The sequence below is a fragment of the Cottoperca gobio genome, unplaced genomic scaffold (genome assembly GCF_900634415.1).
Source record: "Cottoperca gobio unplaced genomic scaffold, fCotGob3.1 fCotGob3_193arrow_ctg1, whole genome shotgun sequence".
Lineage (NCBI taxonomy): Eukaryota > Metazoa > Chordata > Actinopteri > Perciformes > Bovichtidae > Cottoperca > Cottoperca gobio.
The window spans coordinates 1-19,338 of NW_021166835.1; the positions used below are offsets into that span (position 1 = coordinate 1).

Below are 19,338 nucleotides of genomic sequence, written 5' to 3' on the forward strand. Positions count from 1 at the left end.
TATCTATAAAGTATCTATCTATCATACCATATATTATATTACTAACTTGCACCTTATACTATAATTCATATCCCATACATTGTCATAATTGACCACATTATAATGTATTATGTTCATGTTACTGATTTCTGTATCATTCTATTTCATATTTTAAATAAATATCTATATTAAGAAAGGCAAACACCAAGCCTCTTGATACACTGAGGGCTTTTATTGTGAAGGCGTGTAGTAGCCTCTTCGGGCAGTGACGTCCTTCCTGTTGTGCCACTCAGCTGAGACGTCACTGAAAGCTTGTCTCCTTTCAACCGTTCACTTACTGTCAACACTTCCGTTACCGACTCGAAAACTACCTGTCTACACTCTCCGAAGTATCTACAGCTGTTGTGTGTACGCGTCACATCGCCGGACGTTGTTGTTCATCTGTTTGTCGAGACTTTCGTCGCCATATCTGCCCCCACCGGAGCGTGCTAACGTTAGCTCAGCGGCTAGTCACCATTTACTCTTTAAGGGAAGAATCAATTAATCGACATTTGTGTAATCATGGATCAAATAGCAGTAGAAACGCGAAAGGTAAGAATATCCATTGTGTACTTGTCTTCTTCTGTTGTGTCTTGTACATGGTGGTTAACTGCACGAAGGTAAGTCACTTAGCAACCTAGCCTGCTAGCTTTAGCTTCTGCTAGCTTTAGCTTCTGCTAGTTCTCCAACATGGCCTCTTTGGCAGTCTTCTCCTTAAAAGGCCGACATTAGCTCGCTGTGAGCGGACAGATCAGTCCGCAGCTGCCGGTGTTCCGGTCACCGGGTGGTGTTCCGGTCACCGGGTGGTGTTCCGGTCACCGGGTGGTGCTGTGATTGGAGATATGATGCACAAGTTGCACCCAAAAATAAACTGTTCTGTGCGATAATGACGTCACCGAAGATGCTAGCTACACGTTATAGCTTTTTTAATTGAACGAATACAAATTATATAATAATCTCATAGAGAATATATATATATATATATATATATATATATATATATATATATATATATATATATATATATATATATAGAAGCATGTATAAATAAAAGCTCAGACATGTCTGAACTTGTCCAGCTGTGACTCACTGAGTTAATTAGTGACTTTATACTAAAGTCTGAAGGGGATTATTATTAAAGCTACTTTTAGTTTTTACCACATTACCTTAATAATTACACTCGCACATCTTTATATTTTGGCCTCTTTTTACCACATGATCACCGGTTTGTACACTTTTATATTTCATTTCAATATAAATATATATATATATTTATATTATATTTAATGGTAGCGGCGAGTAAAATGTGTGACTTGTAGCTCTGGTGAACTACATGTACAAACAGCTGCCAGTTTATTAGGTACACCTGGTTTAATACAGAGCTACATGTTCAGTATTCAGTAGTTTAGTTAATTAATTGCCCTCCTGTAGTTAATCTGTCATTTCTTACTATTTTGACATTTTAGGCTCAAATGACAAAATACATCAGTTGAAAGTTATAATGTTCTGATCTTATTTAAAGCGCTGTTGATTCTTTATACTTGTTGAGGATGTGCATTCAGGATTATTTAGTCGCTGCTCGTGGTGCACGGTGGACACAGTATCTGAACCTCATATGACCCCGAGCAGTGAAAGCTTTGTGCTGATGTCAGAGGCTCGTTATTTAGACGTGAATTCATATGATCAGAGTTTAAATAATGTGTTTGTTTTGTTTTTTTTCCCAGAGCCCGTGGGGTTCGGTGGCCCCGGCGCCTCCGGCCTGCTCTCTGACTGAGGTGATGAGCGAGCAGCTGGCCAATCAGCTGGAGGAGGAGGGACACGCCTTGACTACACTGGCGGAGTAAGTTCTCACCTGTGACAACACGTTGTGTAAAGGTGAACCTGTACACAAAGGTTAGGTGTGACACTGATGATGCCTCCGTGCGGTCAGAATCTGTACATTACTCCTCGGGTCCTCACCTGAGCTCCGTCTACCTGCCCTGACGCAGAGCGCTGCAGGGAGGACGTGTTTTTCTAGGCCGATCGTGAAGTCGGCATCGCACTGGTTCCCTCGACAAAAAGCCAACGAGATGTTTCCAATAAGCAGAACGTTTCTGATATTTACACGTTAGTTCAGCAGATAATCTCCACGTGTTGTTTTTAAACCGTAAACACAAGCTCCAGAAGTATGAAGAGAACGTTCACACGACCTCACGCCACCACCGCTAAGCTAACGGCGGCTAATGTTAGCGTGAAGACGTTTAGTCTCTAGACTGAATATCCGAGGAGACACGGATCCGCTTCTGTTTCTCTCTTCACTTAAAATCAAACATGGTGCCACGTTGAGAACAAGATGTTTCCTCTCCGTCTTTCAGTCCCGCCGCAGATCTGTTGCTGTCAGACGAAGTGTCCGACACGACCAGCGACCTCGTGCTCGCCAAGGTGCTGCAGATGCAGTTCGACCGCGAGTTCGACGATCAGCTCCGTCGGGAGGAGAAAAGGTTCAACGGAGACAGCAAAGGTACAAACGCAGACGTCTGGATTATATTACAAGTTTAAAACCCATAAATACGTCACGTCCTGTACTTTGTGTTCAGTGTCCATCTCCTTTGAGAACTACCGCATGGTGCATCCGTACGAAGACAGCGACAGCTCGGAGGACGAGGTGGACTGGCAGGACACGAGACACGACCCCTACAGAGCAGGTAACTACCTGCACGGGGCGGACACAATAGTAGAAACACCTGGCAGAATCCAAGTCATATGAAGTTTAATACTTATTATATTGTTGTACATATTTGTAATTGTATTTCTGCTGCAGAACCTCTGAATGTTTATTATCAGGAACAACCTGCTGACATTAAAGCTGGTTCTGGTTCTGAAGCAGGAAGTGGTCTGACAGATGTTACAGATGCTCGTGCTGCATCTTTCATTCTGCGACTCATTTCAAGATGAATATTACAGTTTGTTAAAAAGCAACACGAGGCGAGAGAACAGCTGGAGCTTTAAACTCTCACGTCTTCACAGTGAACAGACAAAAACATCCGCGACACAAACGGGCCGAAGGTTTTCACTTCAGGGTGTTCCTCTTATTTTGTCCAGCTGCCTTTTTTTCAAGATTTAAAGGCTTTTTATTGTCGTCTGCACAAAAGCTACAAATCTCAAGTCCCAGACTTCCAACAACACAACACACAGACTGAAGAAGAGAAATACATGCAGATAAAAGAGGAAGACGAATACATCTAGCGTCTTGTATTGTTGATATTGAAGTCTTTCTCACGCTGTGTGTGTGTGTGTGTGTGTGTGTGTGTGTGTGTGTGTGTGTGTGTGTGTGTGTGTGTGTGTGTGTGTGTGTGTGTGTGTGTGTGTGTGTGTGTGTGTGGCAGATAAGCCCCAGACTACACCCAGGAAAGGCTTCACCGGCAAAGGCAAGAACATCACCACCAAACATGACGCGGAGACCTGCGGACGCAAGAACACCGCACGCATGGACAATGTAGGACACGCAGCGCTCAAATATATTACACGTGTTCATTGTTCCCAAAACGCCTGTTTGGTGGGAAGATGAAGGTCCACGGCACTCTTTATTCAAACAGCTGTGTTATAGGGAACACGTTAGAGTTCATTATTATATGCATCCTCTCCTCCTGCAGTTTGCTCCAGAGGTCCATGTGGGGGACGGTTTGGGGATGGACCTGAAGTTGTCCAACCAGGTGTTTAACTCCCTGAAGCAGCACTGCTACAGCGAGCAGAGACGCAGCGCCAGGCTGCACGAGAAGAAGGAGCACTCCACTGCAGTGCGTACAAACACGCCGCTCTAATAACACTTCGTACAGGTCGTTGTTTCCACGTCACACTCAAACTCTCTCCTCAGGAACAAGCGGTGGACCCTCGCACTCGTCTGCTGATGTACAAAATGGTGAGCGCCGGCGTGCTGGAGAACATCAACGGCTGCATCAGCACCGGGAAAGAGTCGGTGGTCTTCCACGCTGACGGAGGGAGGTGGGTGGATGTCACGTCTCATTACACACAGACATATTAAACTAAGGTGTCTCGCCCACACCGCTACCGACGAGGTGCAGAGCCATTCCTCTAAAGTGTGTGTGTGTGTGTGTGGTGTGTGTGTGTGTGTGTGTGTGTGTGTGTGTGTGTGTGTGTGTGTGTGTGTGTGTGTGTGTGTGTGTGTGTGTGTGTGTGTGTGTGTGTGTCACAGCCTGGAGGAGCAGCCTGTTCCAGGTGAAGTTGTGCTGAAGGTGTTCAAGACGACGCTCAACGAGTTCAAGAACAGAGACCGCTACATCAAAGACGACTATCGCTTCATCGATCGCTTCAGCAAACTGAACCCACGCAAAATCATCCGCCTGTGGGCCGAGAAGGAGATGCAACAACCTGACCAGGTAAACTTAACCCCACCGGGTAAACTTTTTTATTTCTGTAAGATTTGCTCCCATACATTTCTTTATAAAGTATAAATGTAACGTGTCAGGATGAAGAAGGCGGAGATTCCCTGTCCGGAGGTGGTGCTGCTGAAGAAGCACATCCTGGTGATGTCGTTCATCGGTAGAAACCACATTCCTGCTCCCAAACTCAAGGACGTCGTGTTGAGCTCCGAGGACATGAAGAACGCCTTCTACCAGGTGCTTCATGTACGTACAGCTTACTTTATTTACAGGAAGTACGACTGAAATGGAAACGCAAATGTATTTAGTGTAATTGATTATTTAATTGTTTTATTCAGCACATGGAAGGAATCTTTATATATTAAATTAAGTTACTCATTTCAACAACACTTTACATATTATATGCATCTTTACATGGTGGAACTACCATTTAAATGTTTCAGGGCTGCAAATAAAACCCATAATAATATATTATTATATATTATTATATATAATATATATAAATATATATATTTTATATATATATATAATATACTATATATATAATATATATATTTTATATATAGATATATATATATATAATAATATATATATATTATTATATATTATATATCTATATTATCTCTATATATATATATTCTATCTCTCTCTCTCTTTCTCTCTCTCTCTCTCTCTCCTCTCTCTTCTCTCTTCTCTATCTTATCTCTCTCTCTCTCTATCTCTATCTCCTCTCTCTCTTCTTCTCTCTCTCTTCTTCTCTCTCTCTCTTGTCGTCATCCCTCTCCCCTTCTCTCTCTCTCTCTCCTCATCTCTCCTCATCTCTCCTCCTCTCTCCTTTCTCTCTCCTCTCTCTCTCCTCTCTCTCTCCTTTCTTTTTCCTCCCGCCCCCCTGTTCCCCCGCCCTGCTGCCCCTTCTCCGCCCCTGCCCTCCCCCTGCGTGCATTCAGTGCGTCTCTTACAAACAGCTCAGAGTTAAGGTGTGTGTGTGTGTGTGTGTGTGTGTGTGTGTGTGTGTGTGCAGATGATGCAGCAGCTGTATCAGGAGTGTAATCTGGTCCATGCTGATCTCAGTGAATACAACATGCTGTGGCACGAAGGAAAGGTACGACCTCCTCTCTTTATTAAAGTCTTAACTTCAGTCGGATCTGAACTGGTTTTTAAAATGATGTCATGATTCTCACAGTGAACGTTGTAACTGCAAATAATGCAGAGGTCTGCATTCCTTCAGTCGTCGCTGGATGTGCGTCACACTTCAGTTTATGTCCTTAAAGAACTCTAGGACTTGTTTTCCTTCACACGTCTGCCAGTGAGACAAATACAGAAGTTAAATGTAACGTTATTTCTTCTCAACGTCCTCCTCTTCATATTCCATCCTGAAGTCTTCTGTCTTCCCTCCCACCTTCCTTCACTCCGTCTTTGAGTTCTTTCTTCTCTTTTCCTCCCGCACTCTCATTTTAATGTCAATTCATTGCTTCTTCTGCTCGTTACTCCTTTTGTCTTCCTGCCTTCAGTCAAACCTAGTCGCCCACCACAGAGCTGCACTGACGTGTGTGTGTGTGTGTGTGTGTGTTGTAGGTGTGGTTGATTGATGTCAGTCAGTCCATCGAGCCTCGCCATCCTCACGCCCTGGAGTTCCTCTTCAGAGACTGCAAGAACGTTTCCACGGTAAGTTTAATCTGAGGTGCAGCTGGTGAAGCTGCAGTCGTGTCGTCACACACTGAGCTTTAGTGCTCGTCCCACCACTGTCCTGTACAGAGCAGGAACACGTGTGAGCAGGAACACGTGTGAACAGGAACACGTGTGAGCAGGAACACGTGTGACAGAACACGTGTGAACAGGAACACGTGTGAACAGGAACACGTGTGAACAGTGACACGTGTGAGCAGGCCACGTGTTTCCACATTACAGGGACACATATTTAAATAACTTGTCTCGTGTATGGAATGTGTTTTGGTTTGTCCAACGTGGAAACATTTAATCCAGAAGGAGCTTCTTGTTTATATCCTGCAGCTAAAGATCCTGATTCTGCAGAGAAGTGATGTTTGTGTGTTTGTGTGTTTGTGCCGCAGTTCTTCCAGAAGAGAGGCGTGAGCGAGGCCATGAGTGTGTACGAGCTTTTCAACGCCGTGAGCGGACTGAACATCCCTGTTGGGGACGAGGACGAGGCCGAGTTCATTTCTGAGGTCTCACACACTCACACACACTCACACACACTCACACACACACTGACGTGAGGTGTGTGAAGGTATATTTGGGAATAAGAAGTCTTCATGTTGTTTCTCGTCGAGGAGCTCTGAAGATATGAACGTGTTGACGTGAGGTTGATGGCGCCAGATGAAAAGATTGATTTTGAACCTCTGTGCCCTCTGACAGATTATGGCGTTGGAGAAGAGGAACGAGGATCACGTGCAGCGGCGAGGAAAGAAGATCTTCTCCGTGGCCTCTGAAGACTGCGACCCTCCTTTAGAACCCGACGCTGATGACTAACGCCGCCCGCCTCGCTCTCTCTTCACGATCCCGCCGTGTTGAAAATGCTCTAAAAGAGGAGATGAATGGAGGAGGCCCCCCCCCCCTTCTGGAGGACTCGGTGCCCCCCCCCCCCCCCCCTTCAACCATGTCACCACCCACCAACTGCTTCCTTTGATCAGGCAGGACGGAGCGCCTCCTCCTGGAGCAGGAGGGAGGAGTTTCACCGTGTTGGATGTTGAAGTCTGAGCGTCCTGAGAGGCACAAACGGGTTTTCTGGCGCTGAGGACGCGTCTCATTTCCTCCTGCGCTGATGGATCGGTGTGTGTTTTTGTAAGAATCAAAGTTAAAAATACAACGAGACCTCTTCTGTCCGGCTGGATGACTCCTGGAGAGGTTTTAATGTGAAGCTTCAGGACATTATTTTAGTGTTGGAGATCCTCAACGTTCTGGAACTCGATGGTTCGGATTGTGGAGCTCAAAGCTCAGCGGTGATGTCTCTGTCCCCGGTGAGTGAAGATCACCACACACCTTGTTGTGAGCAGCTTCATGCCGGGACTATTTCCTTTCTACCGAACTACAGCCGCCAAAGCCCGTCTCAAAAACAAACGTCCCAGAAATAAAACGATGTTCTTGACACTGATGTAATGATCGTATGATGTCTTTTTAAAGGATCAATGAACTTTAAGAATATTCAGAAGAATTGAAATGTCAAAAAGATATTAAAATATCCTTAATAAATAAAACTTCACAACCAAAAGAATAAATAAAATGTTAAAACAAATGTGCTAATGTCTGGCGGCTGTAGTTTGGATAGGAAGCCTCGTTCAGTGTTTGTCTGTCTCATTTAGTGGGTGAAACCTGGAGGGAGTCAAAGGTCACACCGTTTGGGGAGTGGTGAAGCTAAATGCTAAATGTTTTTGCAACTATTGAGATTAAAGCGCAAAAGAAAAGATGTTTGCAGTGATGAAGATGAAACTATTAGCTCTTAGGTTGTGTAACTTTAAATCAGAAAGTCTGGTGTTTGTGAAGAATGCAGACTCGTCACATGATGTGGCGCTCGCTGTGACACGCAGACCAGTGGTGACATTAAAAGGTGAAGATAAACTCTGTCGTCTTATTATTAAATTATTATCAGTATCTTTGCACAAAGTTACTTAAACTGTATAATCTGAGGTTCTCTGTTAAGCACGTGATTGTCAGTCAGTCACATGACTCCCATCAGCAAAAACAAAGACTTCCGTCCTAACTCCTTCAGAATAAAAGAATGAACTCTCCAAATATATCGTGTACTTTTTGTACACGTGAAAATAAATGGCAAAGAATCGACTGAAAGTGCTACAGTTTAAAGTCCAAAATAGGAATTATAAATCCATTTGTTGCACATAACAAAAATAATGGTGGGATTTCAAAACCATTATGTAGTAAAGAGTAAAAACAAAAGTATTTTAGTTGTTTGTTTAGAACAAATACATTTTGAAATGATTAAAATCTGAAACGAGATTAAATCAATTAATACAGTTCTAAATTATAAACATATTTATATACGTGTGTGTATCTGTATGGAAAAAATAGCTCAAATAGTTTGAGTATAATTCAATAAGTGAAAAATACAAATGTAAGTACTACAAGAACAATATATTCTCCGCTTTTATTCCGAAAATCCAAACCGGAAACAGGAAGTGTGATGGCCGCCGGTTGAAGTGAGCTCTTCCTGTTGTGCTGCTGAGGCTCAGGACTCTAAACTGGGGATAAAACAATATTAAATATAATAAGATAATACCAACAACGTGTGAGGATGAGTGAGGAACATTACCTGGAGCTCTGTGAGAACCCGGTGCAGTTTGAACACGCCTCCAGCGTCAACAACGTCTTCTTCGACGAGGCTAACAAGCAGGTGAGCTAAGCTAGTTAGCATCGAGGTGGCTAACCAACTGATAGTTTAAAGAACATTTAAATATTATCAGGACGTCAGCACTTTTAATGACTTTTAGTTTCAGTAAACTCTCTGTACAGTTTGTTGAGGACACATTTCTTTATTTTAAATAAACGTTACGTAATTTGGTAGCTCTGTTAAACACACAGTGATGACAGAAGAGACTTTACTGACGTGCTGAGGACACACCGGAAGTGCTGCATTGAACATGTTAGTGAAGTAAAAGTGTCAAAATAAACGTTGTGAAGAATGGCTTCTTTCAAGGTGTTGTTATATAATAAAATGTAATATATGTAAGAGCATTTTAATGCTGTAGTTCATCAATCTGGAGCCAATTCCACGTGTGTGCTACTGGATAGATGAGTAGTATATAACTGAAACAGAAAGTAACTTATAAGCGTCAAAACAAATGTTGTGGAGTAGAAAGTACAATATTTAAAATGTGGAGTAGAAATATATAAACTACCTTAAAGTTGTACCCAAGAACAGTATTTGAGTAAATGTACCAGCAGTGCAAAATACTGCATCTAGAATTGACAAAATGAGCATTTACACTTTACAGTGTTTGATCACAAAGTCAACGAGCACTTTGAATAAGGAACACAAACATATTTAAAAACTGTTTTCTGAGCATCTTACCTTTAATGATGCATGAATGGGACAATATTTAAAAGATGTAGCCCCGACAGTGAACCAAAGTCAGATTTTATTTATATATCTTGTGTTTATTTACTTCCTGTTTGGCTGCAGGTGTTTGCGGTGCGTTCAGGTGGAGCCACAGGGGTGGTGGTCAAAGGCCCAGACGACAAGAGCAGTGTTGCCTTCAGGTACATCAGCCTGTGTAGGAATATCTGAAGGGATTTGTTGCAGCTGAGTCACATTTCAACATGTTTATTCACTTGGTTTGCTTATGAAATGTAATAAGTCATTTTATTCATTGATCCTGTACCGGGGGGGGGGGGGTTTCCTACACAGAATGGACGATAAAGGAGAAGTAAAGTGTATCAAGTTCTCTATTGGAAATAAGATTTTGGCCGTTCAGAGGACTTCAAAATCTGTGGTGAGTTTGGCAGAACATCACACTCGCACTGCTGTTTAGAGCTTTAATAATAATAATAATTATAATAATAATAATAATAAGATATAAAAAGATCTGTTATCCATGATGAAGCTCAGAACCTGTGCAGCTTTAATCTTGTTATATTTAATCTGCAGGATTTCATCAACTTTATCCCCGACTATCCACACATGGAGTTCACTCAGGAATGCAAGGTGAGCTACTTTATATGTTGTCTTTTTATTTTATTTTGAAAGATGAGATGGAATCAGGAGCAGCTCTTCTTGTGAGTTGTGTAAATGAAGTTCACGTTGTTTGTCCTGCAGACGAAGAACGCGAGTGTTTTGGGTTTCTGTTGGACGAACTGGAACGAGATCGTCTTCATCACCGACCAGGGAATAGAGTTTTACCAGGTAACCTTTAACTCCTCTGTGAATGTTCGACTGTTCTGAAGTACAGATGGTGAGAGCTGTGTGTGTCCCGTCAGGTGTTTCCAGACAAACGCAGCCTGAAGCTGCTGAAGAGTCAGAGCATCAACGTGAACTGGTACCAGTACTGTCCAGAGACGGCCGTCATCCTGCTGTCCACCACCGTGCAGGGAAACATCCTGCAGCCCTTCGCCTTCAGGGTGAGCAAGACATCACGTACACCTTGGTGTTTGTCGTGTGTGTTGTTCTAACTTTGGTCGGGAACTAGTTTCTCTGATTATTCCGACGCCACATGAATGCACCTTTAGTTTTTACTGAGTTGTAATTAATCAGTTTGTTGTTTGTTACAGAACGGGACGATGTCCAAGATGTCCAAGTTTGAGATCGAGCTGCCCGTCGTCCCCAAACCGGCCAAACTCACCCTGTCAGAGAGAGACATCGCCATGGCCTCCATGTGAGTTCAACCTTTACGTCGTCCTCCTTTTAGTTGTTGCTCATTTATTGAAATGTTTTTATATAAAACAACATGATGAGTATTTATTATCCTCTGCGTGTAGTTATGATCAGCTGTTTGTGATGTACCTGAAGCATCACTCGAGGACAGCCAACAGTCCCAGTGCAGAAGTGGTGCTGTATTACTTACCAAGGTACAGACACACACAGACACACACAGACACACACAGACAGACACACACACACACACACACACACAACACACACACACACACAGACACACACACACACACACACACACACACACACACACAGACACACACAGACACACACACACACACACACACACACACAGACACGTTGCAGAGCATGTTGTTGGCATTTAGCTTTTTAAAAACAGCTTTCTCAGTTCTACAGTTTAAATAACACACGCTGAAGTGGAGTCGAATATACCCATAATGCATCTGTGCCATGCACTCAGCCTGTCAAACTCAAAGTGTGTGTGTGTGTGTGTGTGTGTGTGTGTGTGTTCAGGGAGGGTGCGTGTAAGAAGACTCACGTGTTGAGGCTGAACACGACGGGGAAGTTTGCTCTGAACATCGTGGACAACCTGGTGGTGGTTCATCACCAGAGCTCTCAGGTCCTTTATTTATATTCATGTTAAAGTTTCTGTGTTTCTGTCTTCTGATACTTTTACTCTTATTCATGAATACAATATATTATATCTGCCCAACAAGTACTTTAGTACATTTAGCATCTTTGTTATTAAGGTTTATATTTATATTGTGTGTCAGACGTCTCTGATATTCGACATCAAGCTGAAGGAACCCGACTCGACTGTCAACACGCACCAACCGGTCCTACCTGCCCGCTCCATACACCCCTACAGGATCCCACTGACAGGTACACAGGTACACACACACACGTACACACACACACACACCCCCCGTAGAGTGTGTGTATCACAGTGTGTCTCTCTGCAGGTCCAGCTGTTGCTCCCTCTCAGCCTCCGGTGCCTTGTCAGCTCTGTATCCTTTAACCTCGAGTACATTTCCTTCCGTTTACATTTGAGGTACCTTCTTCTTCTTCTTCTTCTTCTTCTTCTTCTTCTTCTTCTTGAGTATTTTAACATCGTGCTGTTTGTTACTGCAGTAAATCTTTAACAGTCACTCAGACTCTTCATCCTGGAGCGTCTTCCAACCCGAGATCATCATCAGTGCCAACGAAGGTGTGAACGCACACACACACATTCTCTCACACACACACACACTCACTCACTCACTCACACACACACACACACTCTCACTCTGTCCTTGGTTGATAATGAATCACTTCATCTCCTGTCAGGTTATCTTTGGTACTTGCAGGTGAAGTTGCCTCCGACTGTGAACCTGCTGCAGGACAAAGGAAAACTGATGGACTTCCTGCTCCGACGCAGAGACTGCAAGATGGTCATCCTGTCTGTCTGCTCACAGAGTACGTCTGTCTGTCTGCCTGTCTGTCTGCTCACAGAGTACGTCTGTCTGTCTGTCTGTCTGTCTGCTCACAGAGTACGTCTGTCTGTCTGTCTGTCTGCTCACAGAGTACGTCTGTCTGTCTGTCTGTCTGTCTGCTCACAGAGTACGTCTGTCTGTCTGCCTGTCTGTCTGCTCACAGAGTACGTCTGTCTGCCTGCTCACAGAGTACGTCTGCCTGTCTGTCTGTCTGTCTGCTCACAGAGTACGTCTGCCTGTCTGTCTGTCTGCCTGTCTGTCTGCTCACAGAGTACGTCTGTCTGTCTGTCTGTCTGTTTTTTAGAAGTCCAAAGAAATGAGGAAGTGTCTAAAAAATATTTTTATTTATGTATTTTTTCTTTGTTTATATGTAAAATACACAAAATATAGGATTTCTACAAAACTCAGGTTTAGAAAAATGAACTCTGACAATAAAAACTAAACAATCCTCAAAACACAAATGTTCGTCTTTCCTCAGTTCTGGAAGGCGGGGAGAAGGGAAGCCTTCCCGTCGTGGCGACCGTCTTCGACAAACTCAACCAGGTGTATAAAGAATACCTGGAGGCTGAGCAGACGTACACTGTGGTGAGTGAACACTCACCTGCACTCACCTGCACACTGACGTCTGTATCATGAGATGTTTGTGTCTGTAGGCCATGGAGTCCGGCCCGAGTCGAGGCAGCGCCGCCCAGAAGCGTCCAGTCAGGACTCAGGCGGTCATCGACCAATCAGACATGTACACACACGTCCTGTCATCGTTCACAGAGAGGAAGGTACTTCATCACACACACACACACACTGTGACAACACCATGACAGGAGAGAGGAAATGTTACCTTCAGGGACATTACACATGTCTCTGTCTCACTACATATACAACACAGGACTGATGACACCATGACAGGAGAGAGAGGAAACGTTACCTTCAGGAACATTACACATGTCTCTGTCTCACTACATATACAACACAGGACTGATGACACCATGACAGGAGAGAGGAAACGTTACCTTCAGGGACATTACACATGACTCTGTCTCACTACATATACAACACAGGACTGATGACACCATGACAGGAGAGAGAGGAAACGTTACCTTCAGGGACATTACACATTTCTCTGTCTCACTACATATACAACACAGGACTGATGACACCATGACAGGAGAGAGGAAACGTTACCTTCAGGGACATTACACATCTCTCTGTCTCACTACATATACAACACAGGACTGATGACATCATGACAGGAGAGAGAGGAAACGTTACCTTCAGCAACATTACACATGTCTCTGTCTCACTACATATACAACACAGGACTGATGACACCATGACAGGAGAGAGAGGAAACGTTACCTTCAGCAACATTACACATGTCTCTGTCTCACTACATATACAACACAGGACTGATGACACCATGACAGGAGAGAGAGGAAACGTTACCTTCAGGGACATTACACATCTCTCTGTCTCACTACATATACAACACAGGACTGATGACAGCATGACAGGAGAGAGAGGAAACGTTACCTTCAGGAACATTATACATGTCTCTCACTACATCTATAAAGATGGATGATTTTGATTCAGATGCAAATAATTTGACATCTTGAATCCTGTGGGCCCACCACTCATGGGAAAAACCGCTGGGGTCGGGTGCGCTGTCACATGGGTGGCAGTGATGGTCAGGGACCTCGACGGACCAGACCCGGGCAGCAGAGGCTGGCTCTGGGGACGTGGAACGTCACCTCTCTGTGGGGGAAGGAGCCGGAACTAGTGCGGGAGGTGGATCGCTACCAGTTGGATCTGGTGGGGCTTACCTCCACGCACAGTCTTGGCTCTGGAACCGTACTCCTGGATAGGGGTTGGACTCTATTCTTCTCCGGAGTTGCCCAAGGTGTGAGGCGTCGGGCCGGGGTGGGGATACTCACTAGCCCCCGGCTGAGCGCCGCTACGTTGGCGTTTATCCCGGTGGACGAGAGGGTCGCCTCCCTACGCCTTCGGGTTATGGCGGGGAAAACTCTGACTGTTGTTTGTGCCTATGCCCCAAACCGCAGTTCTGAGTATTCGGCCTTCTTGGAGACCCTGAATGGAGCCCTGCAGGGGGCTCCAGTAGGGGACTCCGTAGTCTTGCTGGGAGACTTCAACGCACACGTGGGAAACGATGGAGACACCTGGAGAGGCGTGATTGGGAGGAAGGGCCTCCCTGATCTAAACCCGAATGGTCGTTTGTTGTTGGACTTCTGTGCTAGCCATGGAATGGCCATAACAAACACCATGTTCGAACATAAGGATGCTCATAAGTGCACGTGGTACCAGAGCACCCTAGGCCAAAGGTCAATGATCGATTTCGTAATCGTATCATCTGACCTGAGGCCGCATGTTTTGGACACTCGGGTGAAGAGAGGGGCGGAGCTGTCGACTGATCACCATCTGGTGGTGAGTTGGATCAAGGGGTGGGGGAAGACTCTGGACAGACCTGGTAAACCCAAACGGGTAGTGCGGGTGAACTGGGAACGTCTGGAGGAAGCCCCTGTCCTGGGGATCTTTAACTCACACCTCCGGCGGAGCTTTTCAGCCATCCCTGTGGAGGTTGGGGGCATTGAACCTGAGTGGGCGATGTTCAAAACCTCTATTGCTGAAGCTGCGGTGATGAGCTGTGGTCTCAAGGTCTTAGGTGCCTCAAGGGGCGGTAACCCTCGAACACCGTGGTGGACCCCGGTGGTCAGGGAAGCCGTCCGACTGAAGAAGGAGTCCTTCCGGGTTATGTTATCCGGGAGGACTCCGGAAACAGTTGCAGGGTATCGAAGGACTAGAAGGGCGGCAGCTTCTGCCGTGTCAGAGGCAAAGCAGCGGGTGTGGGAGAAGTTCGGAGAAGCTATGGAGAAGGACTTTCGATCGGCACCAAGGTGCTTCTGGAAAACCATCCGGCACCTCAGGAGGGGGAAGCGAGGAACCATCCAAGCTGTGTACAGCAAGGGTGGGACCCTGCTGACTTCAACTGAGAAGGTTATCGGCCGGTGGAAGGAGCACTTTGAGGAACTCCTGAATCCGACTAACACGCCCTCTATGGTTGAGGCAGAGCTGGAAGCTGATGGGGGATCATCATCAATTTCCCTGATGGAAGTCACTGAGGTAGTCAAACAACTCCACAGTGGCAAAGCCGCAGGGGTTGATGAGATCCGTCCAGAAATGCTGAAGGCTTTGGGTGTTGAGGGGCTGTCTTGGTTGACACGCCTCGTCAACATTGCGTGGAAGTCTGGGACAGTGCCTAGGGGTTGGCAGACCGGGGTGGTGGTTCCCTTATTTAAAAAGGGGGACCAGAGAGTGTGTGCCAACTACAGGGGTATCACACTTCTCAGCCTCCCTGGTAAAGTCTACTCCAAGGTACTGGAAAGGAGGGTTCGGCCGGTAGTCGAACCTCTGATTGAAGAGGAACAATGCGGATTCCGTCCTGGTCGTGGAACAACGGACCAACTCTTCACTCTCGCAAGGATCCTGGAGGGGGCCTGGGAGTACGCCCATCCGGTCTACATGTGTTTTGTGGATCTGGAGAAGGCGTATGACCGGGTCCCCCGGGTGATACTGTGGGAGGTGCTGCGGGAGTATGGGGTGAGGGGGTCACTTTTGAGGGCCATCCAATCCCTGTACGCCCAAAGCGAGAGTTGTGTCCGGATACTCGGCAGTAAGTCGGACTCGTTTCCCGTGAATGTTGGCCTCCGCCAGGGCTGCGCTTTATCACCAATCCTGTTCGTGATTTTCATGGATAGGATATCGAGGCGTAGTCGTGGAGGAGAGGGGTTGCAGTTCGGTGACCTGAGGATCTCATCGCTGCTCTTTGCAGATGATGTGGTCCTTATGGCATCATCGGTCTGTGACCTTCAACAGTCACTGGATCGGTTCGCAGCCGAGTGTGAAGCGGTTGGGATGAGGATCAGCACCTCCAAATCTGAGGCCATGGCTCTCAGCAGGAAACCGGTGGATTGCCTACTCCGGGTAGGGAATGAGTCATTACCCCAAGTGAAAGAGTTCAAGTACCTCGGGGTCTTGTTCGCGAGTGAGGGGACAATGGAGCGAGAGATTGGCCGGAGAATCGGCGCAGCGGGGGCGGTATTACAGTCACTTTACCGCACCGTTGTGACGAAAAGAGAGCTGAGCCAGAAGGCAAAGCTCTCAATATACCGGTCGATCTTCGTTCCTACCCTCACCTATGGTCATGAAGGCTGGGTCATGACCGAAAGAACGAGATCACGGGTACAAGCGGCCGAAATGGGTTTTCTCAGACGGGTGGCTGGCGTCTCCCTTAGAGATAGGGTGAGAAGCTCAGCCATCCGTGAGAGACTCGGAGTAGAGCCGCTGCTCCTTTACGTTGAAAGGAGCCAGTTGAGGTGGTTCGGGCATCTAGTAAGGATGCCACCTGGGCGCCTCCCTAGGGAGGTGTTCCAGGCACGTCCAGCTGGGAGGAGACCCCGGGGAAGACCCAGGACTCGGTGGAGAGATTATATCTCCTCACTGGCCTGGGAACGCCTCAGGATCCCCCAGTCGGAGCTGGAGGATGTGGCCCGGAGAAGGGAAGATTGGGGTTCCTTACTGGAGCTGCTGCCCCCGCGACCCGATCCCGGATAAGCGGTAGACGATGGATGGATGGATGGATGGATGGATGGATGGATCTTGAATGAAATAGACAAAACCTAAACATTTGTAATCTGCAGGGCGTCTCTCATAAATTCGTCATCGCGGTGCTGATGGAGTACATCCGCTCTCTGAACCAGTTCCAGATCACCGTACAGGTAAAACATGTAAATGTAAAACTGTGACAGATTATGATTTAATGTTGTGTAAAACCTTCTGCTGTGTCTTTCAGCATTACCTGTACGAGCTGGTGATCAAAACGTTGGTGCAGCACAACCTCTTCTACATGCTGCACCAGTTCCTGCAGTATCACGTCCTCAGCGACTCCAAACCGCTGGTGAGTTCACAACATGTACCTAAAGACATCTCTGACCTTGCAAAGTGAAGCTGTGTGTTTAATAAAGGATATAAACAAATGCAAAAATACTGACATAATAATAATAATCTCAAAAACAATTCAAGCTTCATGTTTATCCTCTTTCACAATAATCTTTATTATTATTAATGTGTGCAGGCGTGTTTACTTCTGTCTCTGGAGAGCACGTACCCTCCGGCCCACCAGCTGTCACTGGACATGTTGAAGGTATAACACACACACACACACACACACACACACACACACACACACACTCTTTATTTAAACGTCATTGTTTTGTATTGTGTGTTGTTAGCGTCTCTCCACGGCCAACGATGAGATCGTGGAGGTTCTGCTGTCGAAGCAGCAGGTTCTGGGGGCGCTCAGGTTCATCCGCAGCGTCGGTACGTCTCAGAATATAATCTTAAAGCAGTCAAACCTTTTTGAAGACCTGACAGTAGTTAGTTCCAGTAGAAATGTTTTCAAGTAAAACTCCCCATGAGCTGCAGTCTGAAGGTTTAGTTGTCTGGTTTCAGGCGGCCATGACAACGTGTCCTCCAGGAAGTTTCTGGACGCAGCGCGACAGACTGGAGACCAGATGTTGTTCTACACCGTGTTCAGGTCCTTCCAGCAGAGGAACCAGAGGCTGAGAGGAAACCCCGGGTTCAACGCTGGTGAGACAGACACACACACATTCAACTGGTTTGGTAAATAAATCACGTGCTCATGAGATAATTAATAGCCTTCAGACATTGTAATGTTATTTATGGCCTTCCGAAAACACTCCGTCATCTCTGCCCCCCCCTCCAGGAGAGCACTGTGAGGAGCACGTGGTTCACTTCAAGCAGCTGTTCGGGGGATCACGCTCTGATGAAACCGTCCACTGTGTGAACACACGTCCGGGGACGCTACACTCAGCACATCCATAATATCATTTCTGTTGTGTTTATACTGTGGCATCAAACTCCTGATCGGGTCAGCGAGGTGCACGGCCATTAGTGAGAGAACTAAACGTACAGGAAACATTTAAGTCTAAAGGAATTCACAGGTGTGTGTATATATATAATATATATTTTATATATATATAGATAGAATAGTATATATTTAAATAGATATATATATAGAGTATATATTTAAATATATTAAATATATAATAGATATATATATTATATATTTAAATATATTAAATAGATATATATATTATATATTTAATATATATTAATATATATATATAGATATATATATGTAAGATATATTAATAGATATATATATTTAATATATATATTTAATATATTAAATATAATATATATATACTATTTAATATATATTTAATATATATATATATTAATATATATTTAATATATATATTATATATTTAATATATAATATATATTTTATATATTTAAATATATTAAATATATATTTATATTATATATTTAAACTTGATCAATACAGGATTCTGAGGCAAATTAGTATCAGCCAATAATAATAAACCCTTTTAAAAGGAATTGTTCAATTATATAACTTTTTGAGTTTGGGACTTTATTACCTGAACATTATGATTTGATTCTCAGTCACCCCCCTCCCCCCCCTACAGTCAGTTATAGCATGTGATGACTGACCTGCTGCTGCTCCTCCTGTGAAATGTTCCTGCACAGCTGATCAGAAAAAAGAGGACGTTAAATGATAGAATAATGTAACCAGGTCTTTACAAACTTCATAAATCATGAATACAAACCTGTGTGAACGTTTGGGGCCAGAGACATGTTGGGATGAATATTTTGTACATATATGAATTATGTGTTTATTTTGTATGATAAAGAAATAATTATTGTATAACTAACAGTCTCCACTTGTTAAATATTTTTGTTTGATGTAACGTAGCGTGACGTAGCGTAGCGTAACGTAGCACAGCGTGACGTAGCGTAGCATAGCGTGACGTAGCGTAGCATAGCGTGACGTAGCGTAGCGTGACGTAGCATAGCGTGACGTGACGTAGCATAGCGTGACGTAACGTAGCATAGCGTGACGTAACGTAGCGTGACGTAGAATAGCGTAACGCTGCGTAGCGTAGCATAGCGTGACGTAACGTAACGTAGCATAGCGTGACGTAGCGTAGCATAG

At 44.9% G+C, this 19,338-nt stretch overlaps 2 protein-coding genes across 2 annotated transcripts; both read left to right on the plus strand.

Moving 5' to 3' along the window:
* Window positions 1–233: 233 nt before the first annotated feature.
* On the plus strand, window positions 234–7,970 carry LOC115004829 (serine/threonine-protein kinase RIO3-like). Its single transcript, XM_029426532.1, is given in 14 exon segments — window positions 234–570; window positions 1,743–1,858; window positions 2,373–2,518; window positions 2,595–2,702; window positions 3,384–3,493; window positions 3,651–3,794; window positions 3,872–3,999; window positions 4,211–4,379; window positions 4,381–4,394; window positions 4,484–4,643; window positions 5,419–5,499; window positions 5,973–6,062; window positions 6,467–6,580; window positions 6,771–7,970. Coding segments are annotated over 14 exon segments (1,524 nt in total). The 5' UTR covers window positions 234–540; the 3' UTR covers window positions 6,885–7,970.
* A 570-nt stretch (window positions 7,971–8,540) lies between these two features.
* rmc1 (regulator of MON1-CCZ1) lies at window positions 8,541–18,253 on the plus strand. The gene is given in 22 exon segments (XM_029426531.1): window positions 8,541–8,760; window positions 9,550–9,626; window positions 9,775–9,859; window positions 10,015–10,071; window positions 10,183–10,269; window positions 10,344–10,484; window positions 10,635–10,738; window positions 10,842–10,931; window positions 11,272–11,377; window positions 11,532–11,640; window positions 11,721–11,765; window positions 11,912–11,965; window positions 12,085–12,213; window positions 12,709–12,815; window positions 12,884–13,003; window positions 16,940–17,017; window positions 17,092–17,196; window positions 17,374–17,442; window positions 17,531–17,618; window positions 17,751–17,888; window positions 18,025–18,068; window positions 18,070–18,253. Coding segments are annotated over 22 exon segments (1,968 nt in total). The 5' UTR covers window positions 8,541–8,661; the 3' UTR covers window positions 18,106–18,253.
* Window positions 18,254–19,338: the final 1,085 nt, after the last annotated feature.